At 46.0% G+C, this 21,138-nt stretch overlaps 1 protein-coding gene across 11 annotated transcripts in view; it reads left to right on the top strand.

The window, feature by feature from the left end:
• LOC138580892 (up-regulator of cell proliferation-like) overlaps positions 1 to 21,138 on the top strand; it is a 1,164,421-nt gene that overhangs the window by 99,188 nt on the left and 1,044,095 nt on the right. For all 11 annotated transcript variants that reach the window (XM_069651790.1, XM_069651791.1, XM_069651794.1 and 8 more), the window contains exon 2: positions 11,066 to 11,367. In XM_069651790.1, the coding sequence (XP_069507891.1) occupies positions 11,073 to 11,367 (295 nt within the window). In that variant the 5' untranslated portion in view covers positions 11,066 to 11,072. The remainder of the gene's footprint in view (positions 1 to 11,065; positions 11,368 to 21,138) is intronic.

Genomic DNA, 21,138 nt, shown 5'->3' with positions numbered 1-21,138 from the left:
ACAGTTTGAAATTTAATTGGACCATAACATCGCATCAGTGAACTCAGTGACGATAACTGAGCACACTTCAAGTTTCAGCCAACGAGCACATTTCTTTTCGAAGTTTTTACGCCAGTAACTTTTTGGTACCAGGATCTTTACCTCAATATTTAATACTTAGTGCATTCAACTAAGGACATCACAATTTGAAAACTAACTGGATTTTGCCCAAGCACCAGTACAAAAAATTACTTTTTTGATTTTGTGTCTACATCTAGATTTGCCCATTCCATCTATGCTTAAATTCAATGACTTGCAAATAAAAAATCTTTTTGTTGTAATTCATCATTAGTTGTGTTATTCTATTTTGAGAAGCGCGACAGGAGGGCTTTTTCCCTTTTCAGTGTTCAATATGTTCTTTCCATGTAGGGCTGAACACTGCAATGTCATCCAAGTATGCCATGCAGAAGTCCTCCATCCCATTCAGAACTTGATTGACCATCCTCTGAAATGTAGCAGGTGCATTATTTAGTCCAAAAGGCATTACCTTAAATTGGTAGAGGCCAGCTGGGGTGGAAAATGCAGTTTTCTCCTTGGCATGGTCTGTCAGGGCTATTTGCCAATAGCTTGACGTAGGTCAAATGTGCTGAGGTACTTGGCTGCACCAAGTTTGTCCACCAGCTCATCTGTCCTAGGCAAAGGATGGGCATCAGTCGTGGTGACTGCATTTAGAGCTCTGTAGTCCACGCAGAATCTCAACTCCTTGGATCCTGCCTTTGGTACAAGCACAACTGGGCTAGACCATGGACTAGTAGAGGGCTCTATAACCCCGAGATCAAGCATCTTGTTGACCTCATTCCTTATATGGATTCTTACATTGTCTGACATCCTGTACCCCTTGCTTTTGACAGGCAAACAGTCACCAGTGAGTATATCATGCTGTCCCCAAGGGGTTAAGCCTGGTGAAAGTGAGAACAGGGAGGCACACTGATTTAACAGTAACTTGCACTCATCCTGCTGGTCAGATGTGAGACTGGAAGAGAGATTAAATCCTTCCACTTGCTCATCTAAAGGTAAGCCTCTGAGGAGGTCAGGCAGAGGTTCACTCTCCTCCTCCTGAGCTGAAGCTAGAAGCAAAGCTCCTATATCAGGTCTATAGACATACGCCTTAAAACGGTTGGTGTGAAAGACTCTGGGAGCCTCCTTAGGGTTGCCTAAGTTCCCCAGATAGTTCACCTCTCCAAGTTTACCCACAACCCTGATGGGTCCTATCCATTTGTCCTGCAAGGCCCTCTGCCTTGTGGGGACCATAACAAGAACAAGCTGGTCTTGAGTAAACTCAACCATGTTAGCCTTCTGGTCATGCCAATGTTTGACCAGAGCTTGACCAGCCTTCAAGTTATCAGTTGCCTCTGCCATCATGTGTGACATTCTCCTCCGGAGACCTATCACATAGTCAGTCACTCCGACTGGCTTGGGAGAAGGAGCACTCTCCAACCCCTCCTTAATCAGGGCCAATGGACCTCTGACTGGATGGCCATAAAGAAGTTCGAAGGGACTGAATCCTACTCCCTCCTGAGGGACTTCTCTATATGCAAAGAGAAGGCATGGCAGTAGAAGGTCCCACTTTCTTTTAAGCGGTTCTTCTAAAGCACCCATCATGCTCTTCATAGTTCTGTTAAACCCCTCCACCAATCCATTGGTTTGGGGATGGTAGGCAGTTGAGAACTTGTAGGCAACTCCGCAGGTTTTCCACATGGCTTTCATGTAGTTGGACATAAAATTTGATCCCCTGTCAGATATCACCTCCTTAGGAAAACCTACTCTGGTAAAAATACCAAGTAGGGCTTTAGCTGGAGCCGTAACAGTCCTCATAGGTATGGCTTCAGGAAATCTAGTGGCATGATCCACTACAACCAGGATAAACCTGTTGCCTGAAGATGTGGGAGGATCAAGAGGACCAACAATGTCAATCCCAACCCTCTCAAAAGGAACTCCCACCACTGGGAGAGGCACCAAGGGTGCCACATTCTTGGCTCCACTCTTGCCAGAGGTGTGGCAAGTGTGGCAGCTCCTGCAGAATTTGTCTACTTCTGAGCCCATCTTAGGCCAGTAGAAGTAAAGAGAGAGCCTTTCCTTGGTCTTCTTAAAACTTAAGTGACCAGCCAAAGGTATCTCGTGGGCTAACTGCAGAAACTGGAGTTGGTTCGCTAGAGGTACTACAAGTCTTTTGCAGTCTCCAGGGGTTGACTCAGTTGGTTCACTGTAGAAGAGGCCATCTTCCCAGTGCAACCTATACTTCCCAGGCTCAGTCCCATTGAGCCGAGAAGCTGCTTGTAGGTGAAGACCTTCCAAGGTAGGACATTCTCTCTGTCCCTTGCTGAAATCCTCCCTGTTGGGTCCACCTTCTGCCAGTAAAGACTGCAGCTCAGGATGGTCAACAGGGTCAAGACCTCCTACCAGAGTAAGATCTTCTTCTAGATCTGATTCCTCAGTATCTAGTTGAACCATACAGGGTTGAACCTCACACTCAGCCTCAGCTGGTGGAGGAGTCACTGACGTGACTTTGGACAGTCTTGGAAATGTCCTTCTGGGCACAGGAGTGCTTGCTGGTTTCTTGCTGGCAGACTTGGGTTTCCCCTTTGTCTTTTCTTGCCCTGCAATGGCAGTAAGTAAGTCTTGTGGACTTGGGGTGATAATTTCCTCTATCATATCCCCAGGAGAGCCTCTCAAGGTTCTCTCCCTTGCAGACCTTGTGTGCTCCTGCTTCCTTCTGCTGGTGGGCCTGGGGGTACTAGACACAACTCAAAGAGTTTTAAGGTCATTACCCAGCAGGACCCTCCCAGGTACGTTATTTTGCACACTTACAGGTATCCTGACAGTCATGTCAATACACTGGATGAGAGCTGGTAACTGGGGAACCATTTGCACAGGGCCTCCAGCTAACTTGGTTAAGTGTTTGGGTGCCTTAGCAACATCCTCCACCTTGAAAAAACATTCAGCAACCACAGTTATGCTAGCTCCAGTGTCTCTGATGGCAGGGGTCTCCTGACCATTCACAAGAACACTATCTTTGTAATACTCTTTAGTATTCTCTGGAATTGAGTTATAGACATCTAAGTTCTGTTGTTCCCAAAGAACCAAGGACACTAAAGAAACACAAGCTGATACTCTCATGGGCTCATCAGCTACTAACTGAAAGTTTCCACTGGTCATAGATACTTCATCCACCTCGGAGAAGGCTAAGGAGACAGTGTTGACCCCTGAAGGTTTACGCTTACATCTGGGATCTCCTTTCACATGGTCAGGTAGCCCACAAACAAAGCATTTTCCAAATGCTCTCTGGAATGGGGGTTTACTCTGACCTCCATCTGGTTTGGGACCAGATGGTACACTAGCCTGATTCGGTTTCCCTTGTGGCTTATCCTGGTTATGTTTGAGGCCCTCTTTTGGATTGGAATTATTGGAATTCTCCTTGTTGTCCTTCTTTGGCTGCTCTCCCTCATCCTTCTTCTGATTTGCCCCAGAATCCTTGTGAGTAGCCCTGTTGGCAACCCATAAATCAGCAGCCTTAGCTAGTTTCTTAGGATCTATCTCCGTTGAATCAGCCAAGTGCTGTCTAAGCTCAGGGGAGCACACATCAAAAATAGACTTCAACATTACAAGATTCCTCAAAACTTAATAAGTGTTTACTTTGTAACCCTTAACCCAACCATCTAAGTTTTTCAAACATTCACACACCTAGGTAGCCCAAGGGGTAGCATCATGCATTTTGAGGGTTCTAAACCTCTTAAGATACTGGGAAGGGGTCTTCCCAAATCTAGCTATTAATGCTAGTTTCACACACTCATAATCCTGTTTATCCTCCTCCCCTAACTCCATTACAGCATCACTTGCAACAGTGGGAAGCCTAGAGAAAAGCCAGGGAATCAGTTGATTCCCTGAGATACCTTGAATCCCATGATTGTACTCAAACATTGCTAACCAATCCAAAATATCAACTTTAGTCTCATACATACCAATCACCTCCTTTGGCATGCGGGGTCTCTTAGGGCTGGCAGACCTAGAAGACTCTGGGAGAGAAGCATTTTCTACAGACAATTTCCTCATCTCTAGTTCATGGTTCAGCTCCATTTCTCTGAGCCTTAACTCTTGATGTTTCATGGCAGTTTGTGCATCAATACGTTTCACTTCCAATTCAAGTCTCATTTTCTCAAGTGCAATACATTCAGGAGTAAGTGCAGGACCTGTGGGGGTCCCAGTGGACAGAGGTTGTGCTTTCTGAGCAGGCAAAGGAGTGTTTTCCTATTAACTTTGCAATCAATTCAGATTGCTTTCCTTTACCAGAGAGACGCCTCACATGGTTCTCAAAACCTCAGCAATGTAGTTCAAGAGACCCTCTTCAGTGTAGCTTTCCATATTTGACATGATTTCTCAGAAAAATAGACTTAGTGGTGTTAGCCTTGTGGTTAGTTGAACCCAAGCAATATCAGCACTACAAGTGTAATCACTCTACTTCCAAATCCTCACCGCTGTACACCAGTATTAGGCAGAATCCGGTGCTGTGCCCTTACGGACTACTACACACAATTAAGACTACAGGTGGCAATACAAGTTTTACCTTTGGTGCACGCCTGTACTACTATGTTAAAGTGGTAGCAGTTGCGGAGCAGCCAGGCTTATCTCAAGAGTATATGAGCAGCAGCAGAGATTACACAAAGGGACCACAATTACTGTGACTCAAGCAAACTCTGACTCAAGGTTTCAGGTAAAAAATATAAGTACATTTATTTTTAAACCATTTGTTATAAACGCAACACTTCTATTAAATTCAAAACCACACGTAAAATACACTACAACTAACCAATTCACTTTGTACGGTATAAATCAAGGTAAGTACCCTGTGTTTAAACGGACCGGTGTTATGAAACAAGACACGTTACCGTGAATACGATTGCGGATACTTTTTCACAGTTCGGTCTACTAAACAAACGCGTATCCGCGGCAAGAAATGTTACCGGGGCAAAAACACACTTAGCACATGATGCCCAGAGGTAGTTGCGGGCAAAAATCATAGGCAATATATTAGTTAGGCAGACAGAATCGAAGAACACTCATAGACATGAATTCAAGAGTCAAAGGGGCCGGAGCCAATGTCAAGTGACACCGGGTGCCTGTTGTCGAGGATCACACAGTCAGAAAGTTCACGATTCTGTGAAAGGCACAGTGAGTAAAAGCAGTGGCTGCGAACTCTCAAGTGGTTAATAACCACTGAACAGGTTATCAAGTCTGTTCTTTCGAGAGAGGGGCGCCCGCTACCTTTGCAAAACTATTTTTCAAGGAACCTGGGATTGGTAACCCTATGTCTCCTGGGGGCAACCTGACGTGGTCTCCCTCTCACTGTGCTTAGAGAGGCATCAGCTTCACCTCACTGATGATCCCCAACAAGGGTGAAACACGTGTATGGGGTTGCTGGTGGTACTCTCGTTCAGGTTGGAATTGCCATTGCATTTCAGTGCTGGACTGCCCCTGGGCAGGACAAAGACTGATATGCAAATGGATATTTCCCATCTGTGAAAGGCACAGTGAGTAAAAGCAGTGGCTGCAAACTCTCAAGTGGTTAATAACCACTGAACAGGTTATCAAGTCTGTTCTTTCGAGAGAGGGGCGCCCGCTACCTTTGCAACACGATTCAACGTAGCCAAGAATACGTTGATATTGTCAATGTTCGGAAGCAAAAGTTATAAGAAGGAGGGAAAAGTAAGGACAAGCCTTATGGAAGAGAAATAGGGATTCACCCAAATTCCTCAAGCAGGACACAGTACCTTTCTCAAAGACTGAAGCTGGCGCCACGGCAGTTGTTCCTGGTAGTTTCCTGCAGACCCACGATTCCTGGAGCTTCGGCACGAAGAAGGACGATAAGGGGGTCTGCACCACACAGGGATGAGGCCGGCAGCAGCGACAATTAATAAAAAGTGCGCTCCTTAAAAACAGGAGAGGCTCTTCAGGTGGCTATCCGGACCACTACAGCAGTGTGCAGCAATTTCGACCACGAAGGGATTCCTCTGACTGAAGAAGATGAGCTGGTTATCTCCACCAGGCTCAAGGGAAGAAGACTGCGGACTGGATCTTCTCTTAGTCGTTGAAGGGTAGATAGCTCAGGACTGCAGCAAGGCTTCACCGGTACGGGATAGTTGCAGCAGTCGACCTCTCCTCCGCTTCTCTTCGGTTCCTTGTAGTTCCAGTGGCGACTCTCTGACTTCCAGCCCAAGAGACCTGCCTTTTATGTGAAAATCCCCCATTCACACAGCCTGGCTGTCAATCACACAGCAGGGGGGTTGTCCAGCCCGGACAACCACCTCGGCCAATCATGAAAAAGTGCGACTTGGGTTTCCTAGGATACCCTGTGCAGGGGGTGACTACACCCCTCCCTCACATTCAGCCCACCTAGACACCCAGGTGCCTAGAGCAGGGCTTCTTGGCAGAAGCCTGCCAAAAGACAGTGAACAGAGAAGGCAAACCTGGTTTGCCGCGAAAAGTAAAACACAGGAAGGAGTTTAACAAAAAGAAATGGCGAATACACCTCACAGGAGCCAAAAGAAAAAGTATTTGGTCAAGCGGGTTTAAGTTTGAGGCTAATACAATAGCCTACAATACTACCACGTTTATATAAGATAACCGCAGTAGAAAAGTTTAGGGTAGATACCACTGCCACCAGCCAATTCTAAATGTTAAAAGAGCGAAACAATGCTCTAGGAGGTACAGATTAAAAGGGTTAAGAGTTAACCTTTCCAGTACTCCATGTAAGTTAATGGCAACTTTACACTTTTCTGGGGGACAGTAGTCATCCTCAGAAATGGAGTCGGTGGGAAGTCTGAACGACATCCCTGTGTCACTGCACTGAAGGTGCTTTGTAACACACAAAAGAAGGGGCCACTGAAGTGGTGTTCTCCAGAGCCCACAATCATATGAACAGGTAAAAGACACATAGCAAAACATGGGTAAGAGTGGAAAAAAGTTCACACTCTTACCAAGTGGAAAGAAATAACTCCAGAGATCCAGCAAAGCTGCTGAGGGACTCACTAGGTAAGGGAAATTAGCCATGAAATGAGAATTCTCCCTAGCAAAGGCATACAAACAAAGGGACTAAACCTAGTTTGGCGCACAGAGAGAAACACTAGAAGGACCTTTCCAAAAAGAAATGGTGAAAACTGAAGACCGGGACCTGTTTAAACAAAGGGTCTTAAGGCACCATCTTGAAAAACATGGCTCTCGCGATTTTTAGCTACCGGAGTTTGCGGTCGGGAAAAATCATGGTGGTTTGTTATAAAACCACTGCCACCATCCATTTTGATAGAAAAGGGTAGCATTTGACTGCTACATGGGTTTCTAGACACAGGGGATGTATGCTGGGTCTAGGAATTTAAAAAGACTAGTAAAGTCAATCTAACCCTACATTCCCTGGGAAACAGTAGTTTATCCCAGAGAAGGTATTTAAACCTTTGGGAAGTCTAAAAGACATCCCTATGTCACTGCAGTGAAGGTGCCGTGTAACACACATGAAAGGATGATGCCTATGGAGTTATCTAAAACTCCATAATCAAAGAAGCAAACACAGAAAACAAATAGAAATAAAAAGTTCAAAGTCCCAAAGTTCTCTAATGTAGAGATAAATTAGTAAATTTATGAGAATTCTCCCTAACACTCGTCCCCCCCCAGACTAACACCCATTCCCATTGAGTCCAATGGGACTCGAATGGGAATGGGGAGTCATTTTTTCTGGCGCCTGGCAATAGGGAATTACTGGGTCCGCCGTGGCTGTAATGCCCTGGTAGAGCCCCATTGCCGGGCGCTGGAAAAAAAATTACTCCACGGGGCACGGCTACCGCCGGGCTCATAATGAGGCCCAATGAGTGGTAGCAGTAGATATGTGAACTGGTAAAATGTATGGTCATTGTAGATGGGGTATGCTGTGACACAACTTTTATATTTTAAATATACGGTATTACATGTATTGTTTTAATATATATGTGTACTGTTTGTTTAGGAGTTATTGCTCGATAATCCTTTTTTTAAAAAATCTAACAGCTGGCAGCCAATATGAGAAGTGTTGTTAGTGTTTCATGACAAATATGACAGACCTACTTAGAAGTGCTTTGCTGGTACTGTGCCGTTAGGATCATGACTACACCCCTGAGAAGTGATTGTCCTGTCCTTTATTCCCGGCTTTCTGCCTCCTTTGATTTAATTTACCCTTCTGCCTGCTGTTGTTCTCTGACCCTTCTGTTCTTCTCTCTTCCCTTTCTTTCTTTCTTTCTTTCTTTCTTTCTTTCTTTCTTTCTTTCTTTCTTTCTTTCTTTCTTTCTTTCTTTCTTTCTTTCTTCCTCCCTCCTTCCTCTCACGACAGTGCAGTTAATGAATTAAGGGCCTCATCACGTGTTGGGCAGTATTCCGGCAGTAAATCCGCCGGAATACTGCCCAACGCAATTACTGGTACGGCCACTTTGTCCAACGGTATTACCGCTAGATTACAAGTGGTGGTGGTGTAAGTCCCCATTTTTATTGAGAAATTACGCCGCTGTATTTTCAGTATTTGCGCCGAAAATGGGCAGAATGTTGGCAGATTTACCTCCAGCTCATAGTTGGAGGTGAATCCTCCAGCTTTCCGCCTAACTTGTAGTTGGGCGGTGCGGTAATGCGGTGGTAACGCTATTACCATTGCATTTTTACTGCACCGTCCAACTCGTGGTGAGGCTCTTTTATAAGGAATACAAAAAAGGTAGCAGGCGCCCCTCTCTAGAAAGAACATGGCATGATAACCTGTTCTGTGTTTTTTTCCCACTTTGAGAGTCCGCGACCATCGCTTTTTGCTCACTGTACTTTTCACAAAAGAGGAATTTTCATTTGCATATCAGTCTTTGTCCCGCCCACAAGGGCAGTCCAGCACCGAAATGCCAGGCAACCCTCGTTTGAACAAGAGTACCAACAGCAACCCCAGACACCTGTTTCGGCCAAGTCGGGCTTCATCAGTGAAGTGGAGCTGTGCTTCTCTGAGCACAGTGAGCAAGGGGTCCATGTCTGAATTCTCCCAGGTAACTAATGGTGACCAACCCCAAGTTCCTTTCAAAAATACAAAAAAGGTAGCAGGCGCCCCTCTCTATAAAGAACATGCCATGATAACTTGCTCTGTGTTTTTTTCACACTTTGAGAGTCCGTGGCCATCGCTTTTTGCTCACTGTACTTTTCACCAAGGAGGAATTTTCATTTCCATATCAGTCTTTGTCCCGCCCACAAGGGCATCCCACAACCGAAATGCCTGGCAAACCTCCTTTGAACAAGAGTACCAACAGCATGGCTGTGGACTTTCGAAGTGGGAAAAAAACACAGAACAGATTATCATGCCATGTTCTTTCTAGAGGGGCCCCTGCTACCTTTTTTGTATTCTTTTATAAGGAGGCCAGTCTCTAAGTGCGGGACCGTGGTTCGAACCTGTATTGCTCAGGATCGGTAGAGTACTGTGCAGCATATTTGAGTTTGTCGTAGTTTCTTGGATGAATCCTGCTGCATATATAAGTGGGTGGTGGGTTTAGGGAAATCATTAATATTGGGGATTAACGGGGGGGGGGGCTGCAGGAGTCTCCCTCCCCCTGCATATATATGCAGCAAAATCAACCTATAAAAAAATAAAATAAAAATAATCAATGAATTCTCCTTCGACCAAATGTATAAAATTAAATCACCCTAAAACTACTGCTCTGCAAGACAAATTGTTGCCCCTGAGCTATCGTCCCAGTAATAGGATTGTAGGTGCCTGCTCCTTGCTGTGGCCTGAGCTGCCATGCTGATGTGCTGAGGCCATACATATCAGCAGGGCATGCCACGCAGAGAAGCTCTTGTATTGTGTTATTTCATCTGAAGAAGGCCTAACGTATTCTTTTTTTACAAAAACTTTTTTCATTATTGGGAACAAAGGAGATCTCAGATAGATGTTTACTTGCCTAAAAATATCCTACTCAATAATGAAAGCAACTTTTTTGCACCCTGCAAAATCCTTTTACTTTAACTTTCCAAGTAAGGAGTAACATATTCTAACCTCAAATGTTACCTGGAGAACTGGTAACAATGTTTCTGGGGATTGTGAATCTATTTAGATTCACATGCTTGGCATTTTTCACCATCTAGTGGTTGGTCCTGAGTATTACCAGCTACTTTTCTTCTAAAGTTAAAGTAGGGTTTGACCCGGAGCTTCTTGTACTATCCCTCTCTTACATGTACAGACTCCCAGAATTCCCCTCAGTCCTACACCCTCAGACTGTTTGTTTTCCCAACTTGTATTGATTTCGGAGCAGGCTGTGTAATTGTAACAATGATTATGTTTTGTGTTATTCCTGCCCATGTAGAACATTAAAGGCCTCCTTACATTTTAGTGAGTGTAACAATTGTTCTGGTCTAGATTTTATATTTTTGGAAGGATGCATTGGTGTCCTTGTGACTGGATATTGAACTGACATACGTAGTTGAAGCAAATATCACACCTGCCTCACATACGTTGATGCGATTAGTATGAGTCATGCTCACTTGTGTACTAGTGTTTGGATTAAGGGAGTTGGGGTAGGGATGGGTAAACAAATACCTCAAAGACCTCTGACCTTTATGCAATGTTCATGCATTTTCTGTTTGTATTTCTTGCAAACAGATCTTTTGGGAGTTTTCCATTTTGAAAAACGTTGATTTTAACAGATTTTATGTTGATCTCCAACTCGTGTTTCGGTTTACCAGAAAGAAGTCATGTTTGACCATGTACAATATACGTGAACGAAAACGGCATATTCCTGTGTATGTTTTTTTGTCGTTGTTGACAATTTTTTTGTTCCCTTGATTTGGTTTGATTCAAACGCATATGAATGGTGCTTCATTAATGTCGCAGTTTAAGAATCATTCATAACATTTTGTTGTGCGAGTATACAAAGAAATATGGCTTGACATGTGAGTAACTTGTTTCTACATGCCTACAAATTCATACCCTCAATCGTTTTTGAACCCTGAAGTATTCTCATCATATTATCAATATTATTTTTTAATGTAGGAATGAAATGGCCTCTGCCCAAAAGCCCTCAGAGGTTATTAGAAGGTTACGCCGAAAGCTCACAGAAATCTTGCAAAGTGACTCTGATGTTGTCCTAGATGAGCTGGACTCTCGGCTTCTGATCACGCAGGAGGAATATTTTAAACTGAGTGAAATATCGGCTCCAGAGAAAAGAGTGCGAGCAGTCCTGAATACCATTCTCCAGAGAGGTGAAGAAACTTGCCAGGTTTTTCTGGAGATTTTAAAAAGCCTGCAAAGTTCATTCCCAGGCTTGATTCCTCTTCTAGAAGATTCAGAATTGGGTGAGTGATGGCCGTGTTGTGGAGATTATAGTGTGTGAAACAGCCATTAGTAAATGATTATTAGGGTATTTATCAAGCAAATAAAATGCCAAGAAAGCAGCAATCAAGATGCATGTATCTCTCGAGACCCCAACACACTCCAAGGTTATGCAGAACAACCACCAGCCACCAATACTACCTGAAAACTGTCTAGCATTAATCCTAGCAGCTATAGAACTTTATTTCTTTTTTTTAAGTTTGCAACTCTCAGTTGTAATTTGGATTTTTGGAAATTACATCTTGTTTTTCTCAGATTGAAATGTGTGGGCGTTGGGGATGGGCAGGCATGGGATGAAATGTGTGGACGTCGGGGATGGGCATGCATGGGATGAAATGTGTGGGCATCGGGGATGGGCATGCATGGGAGGATTCAGAAAGATATCGACTTAAATCACAATGAGGCTCATCTTGTATTGGTTGAGCTAGCACTGATAGGACTGTGACCACTTACTCATGTGACTCTATGGGACGCTCTATGCTTGATTGTTCTTGTGAAGGGATGTCATTCTGGCAGCGATAGGCACAGAAGCCCGGGTGGGGCCTGTGTGTTTGTGCCTGTTTGCATCCCTTGGCAAAAGCAAATGTTAATGCCTCACACATGCACAGCCTTGGCATTAACACGAATCCCTGAGGATTCCGCCTGGTTTTTGCATGCACAACAACAGGCAGAATCCATGCTGTATGTAATCCATAACAGTGTTGTTGTAAGAATGACCATTGGGTGCGGGCGCAGATGAATGCTGGGAGAGGCTCTGTGCTGTAAATCCATGAAAATGGCAGAGATAATAAATTACTGGTGGGACCATATCTTCACTTGTACGCTGCAATTTGGCATCCCTCCACCGGCATTAAAATGACCACAGATTGATGCAATCTTTCAGAGTGTATTTTCCTACCACTGGTTTTGATCCTAGGTAACTTTGCAGTGACTTAGAAAACCACCAATAGTTACTGAAGAAGACCTCAGGCGTTGCAGGAGTTTACCACGGCTGACATCTACTGCGAAGGCAGCTTAGGGCAGTCCTCGTCATCGCTTTGTTATGGTCTTAGAGAGAAGCTCTGTAGATGAGGACAGAGCCGGGAAGACATCGGTCAGGGATATCTTCCATGAAGGACTGTGACGGCACCTCCTCTCGGCTGTGCCTCCTCCTTAACCTGGACCACCACGGATGCTATTACAGACGTTAGTACACTTGGGGCTAAAATGGTGAGAGCACCGTTCCTGGGCCGCTTATGGCCCACCGTTTGGCTGCTGAAGAAGTGCACTAGGTGATTTCTGGCGTGCTGGCTTGCACCTTACTATTCCTGAACACTCGTGTGATGAGTGCAGGCCCCCGCTGGAAGCTACAGCACTCTTCATATCTCCCTTCTGCGCATGACACTGAGGGCTTCACTTGCTGCCTCAGGAACTGGTCAGCCCCTCAGGCTATCGATGCAAGGAGACTGTTTCTCCCATGTATGTTTTGGTGTTTTAAAAAAGAATTTAACACTCTACCTTAAGTACATCGTTACAGCGGTACTTTGTATCTCATTTTCCCTTGTGTGTAGCAATATTCGGTGAATTGTGTTGTACAACTTTTTCTGATGCACTAAAATGCACCATCTTTTTTCACCACAATACCTCCTTCGTGGATAGAGACCTTTCCTTTGGCCATCTTGCTTTTGAGCCACATTCCTGCTCTTTCAGGCTGGAAAAACTCCAAATAATGGCTTACACTATTAAGCAATGCCAGAGGTTAAGATTAATTCGAAACCTTCCAGCCATCATCGCTTTTGTTTTGCTTTGTCACCCCAAGTAGGACGGGTATGCCCAGACGTGGCTCCCGTGCCTGCTGGACTTAAACACCTAAGCTACTCCTCACTGATGAGGCCCAACAAGGATACATCATGTATGGGTACGCTTGTAGTCTTGTGCAGAAGGGAAGTGGCCAAGCAGTTTGGGTTGGACTGCTCCTTTTGGGGTGGCACCAAACCTGATTTGCATGTGGTCTTTCCTCTTTTGTAATGGCTTGGCAGGCGAAGAACGATGGTCTGAAGGGTTGACCATAGCAATGCCAGAGGTTAGATTAATTTGAAACCTTCCAGCCATCAACTCTTTTGTTTTGCTTTGTCACCCCAAGTGGGACGGGTATGCCCAGACGTGGGTCCCGAGTCTGCCGGGCCCCAAGCTACTCCTCAGTGATGAGGCCCAACAAGGCTAAAATATGTTTGGGGATGATTGTAGTCTCGTGCAGAAGGGATGTGACCAAGGAGTTTGGGGTGGACTTCCCCTTTTGGGGTAGCACCAAGCCTGATTTGCATATGGTCTTTCACCTTTTGTAATGGCTTGGCAGGCGAAGAACGATGGTTTGGAGGGTTGCCCATAGTAATGCCAGAGGAAAAGATTAATTCTAAACCTTCCAACCATCACCTCCTTTTGTTTTGCTTTATTCACTGTTGTGGGGTCATGCTCATGACTTGCAGCAAGTGCTCTGTGTGTCTTAACTAGTTGAAATGGATTGGGACTGTTTTGTCCCAATATACACTTCTGCAAGGGCACGTCTCTTGCTGCTATGGGCTGCCCATGATTGGATATCCCTCACCTGTTTTGCAGATACTTCTGAAGGGAGGGCTGGGATAACCCCCAGCCTGGATTTTGGAGGTGAGAAGAGGATCTAGAGCCCTTTTAGCAGTCGCCCTCTGGAGGCAGCCAAGGATCAAAATACATTGAAATCTTCACTGAATACCCGGTGGACTGCAACAGAAGCAAACCATTGCTGCCAAAGCCTTGTACCAGGGAACCTCTGCTGTCTCCCCTGCAAACGGTAATACCTTAGTCTGGGCCTTCCTCTCCTGGGGCTGGTGGGATCAACCAATCCTGCACCAGGGTCCTGCTGTCAGTGGAATTCGCAAGAGTTCTTGCACCCTCCTGGGGACTGCCCGTTCTCCAACCAGGCCTCTCTGCATTGACAGACACGGTCTTGCATTGGGGCTTGGGACTTTGCAGTTGTTTAGCCGGTGGCACCGGAACATTGAGACCTTCATCTGCTGCTCAGCATCCAAGAAGGCCTGCCTGGAGCCTGTTTGCGCTTGACACCTTGAGCTGAGCCTGCTGACCACTGACCAGGGTTTCTTCATCCCTACACGTCACCTTTTATGTGCTGGTGGCCTCATCATGGAATTCTTCACGTCTGCTGTCGCTGGCCGCCTGGCCCATCTTGTTGCCAGTCTGCTGGAACGATCCCAGAACGGGAGATCGGAACCTGATACCAACTTCAGCCACTGCATCTGCAATCCCTGGACATCCGCCCCTGGGACCAATGCCAAAGGTAAGTAGCCCCAGTTATTCTAACTGCCCCAAAGGTTGTTACTTTGAAAATTAAATTCGAGTTTGGGGTGCAAGTGTTAATACCATGTTTTGCTGCCAACCTGCCCCCATACTGATTGCCTGGGCCTAAATTGCACTCCCTAGCACTAACTTTCCTGGCTATGGGTGGTAGAGTTCTATCCTAGGATTGCCCCCAGAGTAACTCCCGAGTGTGGAATTGGAAGGGTATCACTAAATTGAGCCTAAAACCTTTTCCTTGAAAAGTTTGCTTCTAGAAGACAGTCGGCCTCATTATGAGTTTGCCGGTGCGGGAAAAAAGTGGAGGTAATTCTGTTCGGTATTGCCTCCAATTTTTGGAGGTAGAATGTAACTCATCCACTTTGCCTACAAAAATCGGCAGTATTACCACCCGGTAATTCTGCCAGAGGTGGTAATGTCAAGTATCCTGCCCTAAAATGGGGATTGAAACCACCAAACGGCCACTTGTAATATGGTGGTATTACTGCTGGAGGTAATACCTCCAGCGATAATACCATCAGAGCAACTGGCGGTAACAGTAATACCGTTTGGTGGTATCTCTGTGGTATTACTGCCAAGATACTACCAAACTCGTAGTGAGCCCCAATATTGTACTTACCTGTTGGAGGTAACCAACAATTTGAGACATCCTACCTCCACTTCCAAGTACCTACCTGTGACTTGAACTCTTTGAGGCATTGGAAACTTCCTTACCTGTAATGGAAAGACTGTTCAGGTTAGGTGCCTGCCATTCAATTATAAGGCAGTGTCTCATATATCTACTTAGCCACTTCTCGTACTTGGTGCAGTTTAAAGCATTGCTATTGTTTTAATTGCTTTTTGCTGTTTGTAGTGTAAGGTGTTGTGTAATCCCAATGTGTGATTACTTACTGGCGTGTGTGTTTTGTAATGCATATTAGTACCCGGCGGGGGAGGGTGGCAGCTTCCGAGCCAATAAGGAGGCATTATCACACAGTAACCCTGCCACTCCGAGCCCTTTCAGGGCTGGAGGCCACAATCTTCCCGGCCGGGGAACAAGGTAAGTGCTCCCCTTCCCCTCTCCCTCCCCCCTCACTCCTAATCCATACATTTCCCCCCCCACTTACCATCACCTTTTGTATCCTTTTTGGGAGCGGACTCGCTGGAAACACCTCTGTCCCCATCGTGTCTGCTCCCAATCTGCAATACACCGCCATGGAAAGGAAGAATGGACTACGTAGTCCCTTCTTTGCTTTCCATGGCAGCAATTTTTTTTTCCTATTATTTTAATGGCTGCCATGGAAAGGGAGAAGGGACTTCCCTTCTCCCTTTCCATGGTGGCAATTTTATTTGTTTACTTTTTCTTAACTTTTTTCAATGACCAACATGGAAAGGGAGAACGGACTTCGTTCCCCTTTCCTTGGCGGCCATTTCTTTTCTTTTTTCTTTTTCAGTTGCGAATCGCAGGAGCATTTTGCAACTGGAAATTATTGTTTTTAGTACTCCGGTTTTACGGGCCGGGGTACTAATAGCAATAAACCCCTTGCAGGGGGGCATTACCACTTCAGGTAATGCCCCCCTTGTTCGTGGCTTATTGCCTAAGTATTCTTACGTTTTATCTTTGTATGCATTTAGACTCATGGATAAATTATTTGTATTCCCCTGCATTACCCTGACTATCTCTAAGACTTGTTAACTGTACTTACACACCAGACCCCTGACCCCCATAAGTCTGACTTACTGCTCAGCCTAGTTACCCAGGATCTACCCAGCGAGAGTTTGGTTTAAGTAAGTCAAAAAGCTTTTGTGCGTCAACTAGGTTGGTCTCTCAGAACCCTCCCACATGGCTGGTTCTCAAAATCCCAGAGGGGTTTGCCCAGAGTTGATGCTGCTGCTATAGTGAACATACTCATGCAAGCCACAGACACTCCCTATCATCAGCAGCCTCCGTCGATGTGCGACTGGACCATATCAATGGCTGTTTTATTTCTGCCTTTCTCACTTGTTGGATTTTCTTCTGTGCCCAGCGCACCTATCATTTGGAAAGCACAGGATGAGTGTTGAATCACCCCTTCTTTCTTTGATACAATACCCATTAGAATCACATTGGTTTTCAATAAAATATTTGTACCATGGTTTGCTTTACTTGATTCTGTTGCATCGTTTGACCATGTCATCTATGTTGAGTCTATCGGCGAAAAGATGTCTTTTGGAGGCAAATGTTATCTTTATAGGAATGCATTAATTCAATGTATTCATTGGTCATCATGTGGTATGACAATAGCTGTGAGGAATTTAAGGTTTGAGTTCTTGTGATTTTTCCAGCTCTTTTGTGGGGAAAAATCTCCTTTAATTCTTAATGGTACTGGGATGCTGAGATGGGATGCTGAGAAAAGTTCCCAAAGCAAACCAGGGTTCAAATAAAAATGAGGGTTGCCACATGCAAACACCATAGGCAAGAATACAAAAAAATAAGAGTAGAATATATTAATGATAGTAAAGAAAAAACATCCCAAATTATTTAGAAAGTTGGGTAACAAAATAACGCTATAGGGATAATAAATCGGGCAGCAACCATATATGAGGTGTGAAAGAGTTCCACATATTTTTTAGGTTAGTAAAGACATCCTTTCTGTGGTCCAAGGCCCCACAGTCCCAACAGGTGCTGGGAATGCAAGGGACTACACTGGATCCACTGGGAGTCTGCTTTGCAGCAGGAGCACCAATACTCTTATTCCCACCCCCATGAGACTTATCCCCACAAGATTATTGGAATTTAGAGGGAGAATGTTTCGTTTTATTCGGATGTGGCTGCTTCTTGCACTCCTCAGCCATCTCAGGGGACCCTTTCTCTTTGTCATTGTCCTTCCCACTGGGATCCTTAGGGGACACCCTGTGGGAGACCCATTTATTAGCAACTTGGCCAATTTAAAGGGGTCCAAGATATTCTGGTCAGCAAAATACTGACACAGCTCTGGTGAACAAGCCTCAGAAAAATGTAAATGGTGAGACAATTCAACAAAAGGCTTGACTTTGTAGCCATCAAACCATCCGATCATATTCATATGTGCAGCACTCTCCCAATCAACGCAAGACATATTCTCTCTCTTTCTATGATATGATATGGCATTTATAACGCGGCTCAACACAAGTGTTTCTAGGTGTGACAAGACAAGGAGGGGGAAACAAAGGGAGGACAAAATAACGATCTTACTAGGCATTGTGTAATTCAGATTGAGCAAGTGCAGGGAAGAAGGAATGGGAGAAGTGCCAGGGGGTGAGTTGAAGGTGGAAGTGCAGTTAACTCACAAGTGCAGCCAGTGGGTGGCTCATAAGTGCAGAGAGAAGGCACTGTAGGGTTGCAGATACAGACTCTTAAGTGCTGTGGAGCCTGTACGCAGTGCAAGGGCAACAGGAGATGCAGGAGCCTAGGCCCGAATTCAGAGGGTGACCAGGTGACCAGTGCGCAGAACAGTCAGGTGCATCAGCAGGGGAGAGGAAAAGAGAAAGCGGAAGCGAAAAGGAAGGTCTTGAGTTGCTTCCAGAACCAGAGGTCATTCTGCTCCAGTTTGAGAGAAGCAGGGAGGCTGTTCAAGAGGAAGGCCCCAGCCGAGGAGATAGATCTGCCCCCAACTCTCTGCTTGGAGAAGCGTCTGACCCTCAGAGAGTTGGAGGTGGATGAGCGGAGAACTCGAGAAAGAAAATGTTTTGGAAGAGAAAGTTGGAGGTAGAGTGGACCCAGGCCCCAGAAAGCCTTGTGGATGATGCAGATGAAGAGATTTCAGAGCTGGAGAGATACGATCCCTGGGCTTGAGGCCAAGGCCAAGTCTCACCGCCCTGTTTTGGATACATTGTAAAGGTTGTAGAGCAGAGGCAGGAAGATTTACAAAGAGGCTGTTGCAATAGTCCAGCCTAGAGAGGACAAGCGCTCTGTAGACAGTGAGCTTCTGGGGGTAATTGAGAAAAGGAAGAATACCTCTGAGGGGGTGCAGCTGATAGTTTGACTTCTTAGAGATGTCAGAGATGTGAGGAGAGAAGGAGAGGATAGAGTTGAAGATGACACCAAGGTTCTTAGCCTCACAGGAAGGAGCAAGAAGAAGGCCCAGAGTGGGAGGCAAGAGAGAGAGGAAAGGAGGTAGCGGGTGTCCAATGAGGAGGATCTCAGCCTTACGGGCTTTAAGGCAGAGATCATTGGTGGCACACCATTCCTGACTTGCGGCCAGACAGTCTGGTATGAGAGAAGAAGCAGAGGTGGCTGAAGGGAGCCTGAAAGAGAGCTGAGTGTCAGCTGCATAATATTGAAAATTGGAGCAGAAAGTAGCATTGCAGTGGGCAAGAGGTGCCACAGGTAGTGGTTGAAGAGCCAGGGAGAGATGTTAGACCCCTGGGGAACACCACAAGTAGAGAAAGAGATAGAAGAGAGGAAAGACACCAGTTGGACTTGAGAGGGTTGCATAGCTCTCAACTCACCCGCTTTTGGCGGGTGTCACCCGCCTTGAAAGCAGATGAATCACCCGCCAAGTCCCTCATTCGCCCATTCACTTCTATGGGGCTCTCACCCGCCCAAAAAGAAAAACGGGTGTTTTCACCCGCCTTTGTGACAAAAAAAGGTTGGGAGGTATGGGGTTGGTCTGTGAGAAAGGAGGTGAACCAGGCCAGGGCCTGATCAGTAATACAAAGGTTGTCACAGAGACGATTGAGCAGGATGGCGTGGTTGACTGTGTCAAAAGAAGAGGATAGATTGAGGAGGATGAGGACAGAAGGGGGATTAGAGTCACGATTGGAGAGCAAGTCTTCACGGGTGTTCAGGAGAGCAGTTTTCATGCTTCTGGCAGCTCTGAAGCCAGTCAGGTGGTCATAGAGGCTACCAACAGATTCAGTATGTAGATTAAGCTGGGAGATGGCCAGCTTTTCCAAGAGTTTGCCCAGGAAAGGAGTTATGGAGATCGGGCGATTGTTAGCCAGAGAGGAAGGATCGGCCGAGGGCTTCTTTACAAGGGGGTGCACAAGAGAGTGCTTAAAGGGGAGGGGAAGGTTTCAGTGGCAAAAGAGTGATTGCAGAAATCGGCAAAGGCTGGAGCAAGGGTGTCGATGTGGTCCTTTATTGTTCTGGATGAGCTTGGGAGAACCTGCTTTGGCGAGACATTCATAGATCAGACTTGTCTAGAAACATCGTCAGGGTTGAACAGGGGAAAGGAGGAGAAAGGAGGAGGAGAGACAGCCTCAGACGGGCCAGGAGTGGTAGAGGAGGTGGAAAAGGAGGTAGAGGAAGAGAGGGTGGACAGGATGTCCTGAGTTTTAGTAGTGAAATGAGAGGCCAAGGCCGTGCAGAGGGCCTGGGAGGGAACAGGAGAGGTAGAGACTGTGGCAGAATTGGGCAGCTCCTTGTAGATTTTGAAAAGTTCGGCCGAGTTGTTAGATGCAGCAGAGATACAGGCTTGGATATAGGCTCTCTTCTTAGAGAGGACAGGGAGTCTGTACTGCCTTTGGAGCAGGTGGCAGGCCAGTTTGTCAGGGGGTGTGCCCATGCCCTCCACTTCCTCTCCGCCAACCTACACTTGCGTTTAAGGGTGGCGAGGTTGGAATCGTAGCAAGAGTGGCACTTGGAATTGGGCTTCAAGCAGATCCTCATGACAGGGGCAAAGACATCCAGAGTGTTAGAGATAGAGAGATGAAGGTTAGTGTGGGCTATGTCAGGTTGTGAGTCAGCCAAAGGTGCAGGAGGAGGAGAGAAAGTAGCGGCAAAAGCTTCAACTGACACACGCTTCATGGGGCGGATGCCCGAGAAGGTAGGTGGCAGTGCTGGAGTCGGCTTGACTTGCCGGGAAGAGAGAGAGAGAGGTGGGAAAAAAGGAGAAAGTGATCACTCCAAGGGAGAGGAGTGGTGAGAGGGTTAGAGAAGGGGAGATCTGAGGAGATCAGAACATCCAGGGTGTGCCCTGCAGAGTGAGTCGGGCTAGTGGGAAGAACAGAGGGAGAGAGAGAGAATTGCAGAGGTTGCGAAAGAGTCCAGAAGAAGGGCTGGTAGCATCTACGTGGATGTTAAAGATTCTGAGGATGAGAAGTTGAGAGGTAGAGGCAAGGAGCGAGGAGGAGGGGTTAGCCCACTCAGAGAGGAAGAGGGCAGTCTGTCCAGGCAGCCTGTAGATATTGGCCACAGTGAGAGTGAGGCCAGGACAGATAGAGAGCTTGCAGACCAAGCATTCAAAGGAGGAGTAATGCTGCATTGGAATGATAGAAGCAGGCATCCACAACGGGAATATCAAGGCTACACCCCCACCGGGACAGTTAGTTCTGGGTTTGGATAGGATCTTGTAGCCATCAGGAAGGAGAGTGTTGAAACTCGTGACCGAGCTGGCCGTGAACCAAATCTCGGTAAGACGGAGTACATCCAAATCAAGCTCTTACAGGAGATGGCAGATGTCAGA

The sequence above is a fragment of the Ambystoma mexicanum genome, chromosome 3p, assembly GCF_040938575.1.
Source record: "Ambystoma mexicanum isolate Mex_15411 chromosome 3p, UKY_AmexF1_1, whole genome shotgun sequence".
Taxonomy (NCBI): domain Eukaryota; kingdom Metazoa; phylum Chordata; class Amphibia; order Caudata; family Ambystomatidae; genus Ambystoma; species Ambystoma mexicanum.
The sequence above is the reverse complement of the archived record's forward strand: the minus strand, read 5'-3'. Positions and strand labels throughout refer to the sequence as shown.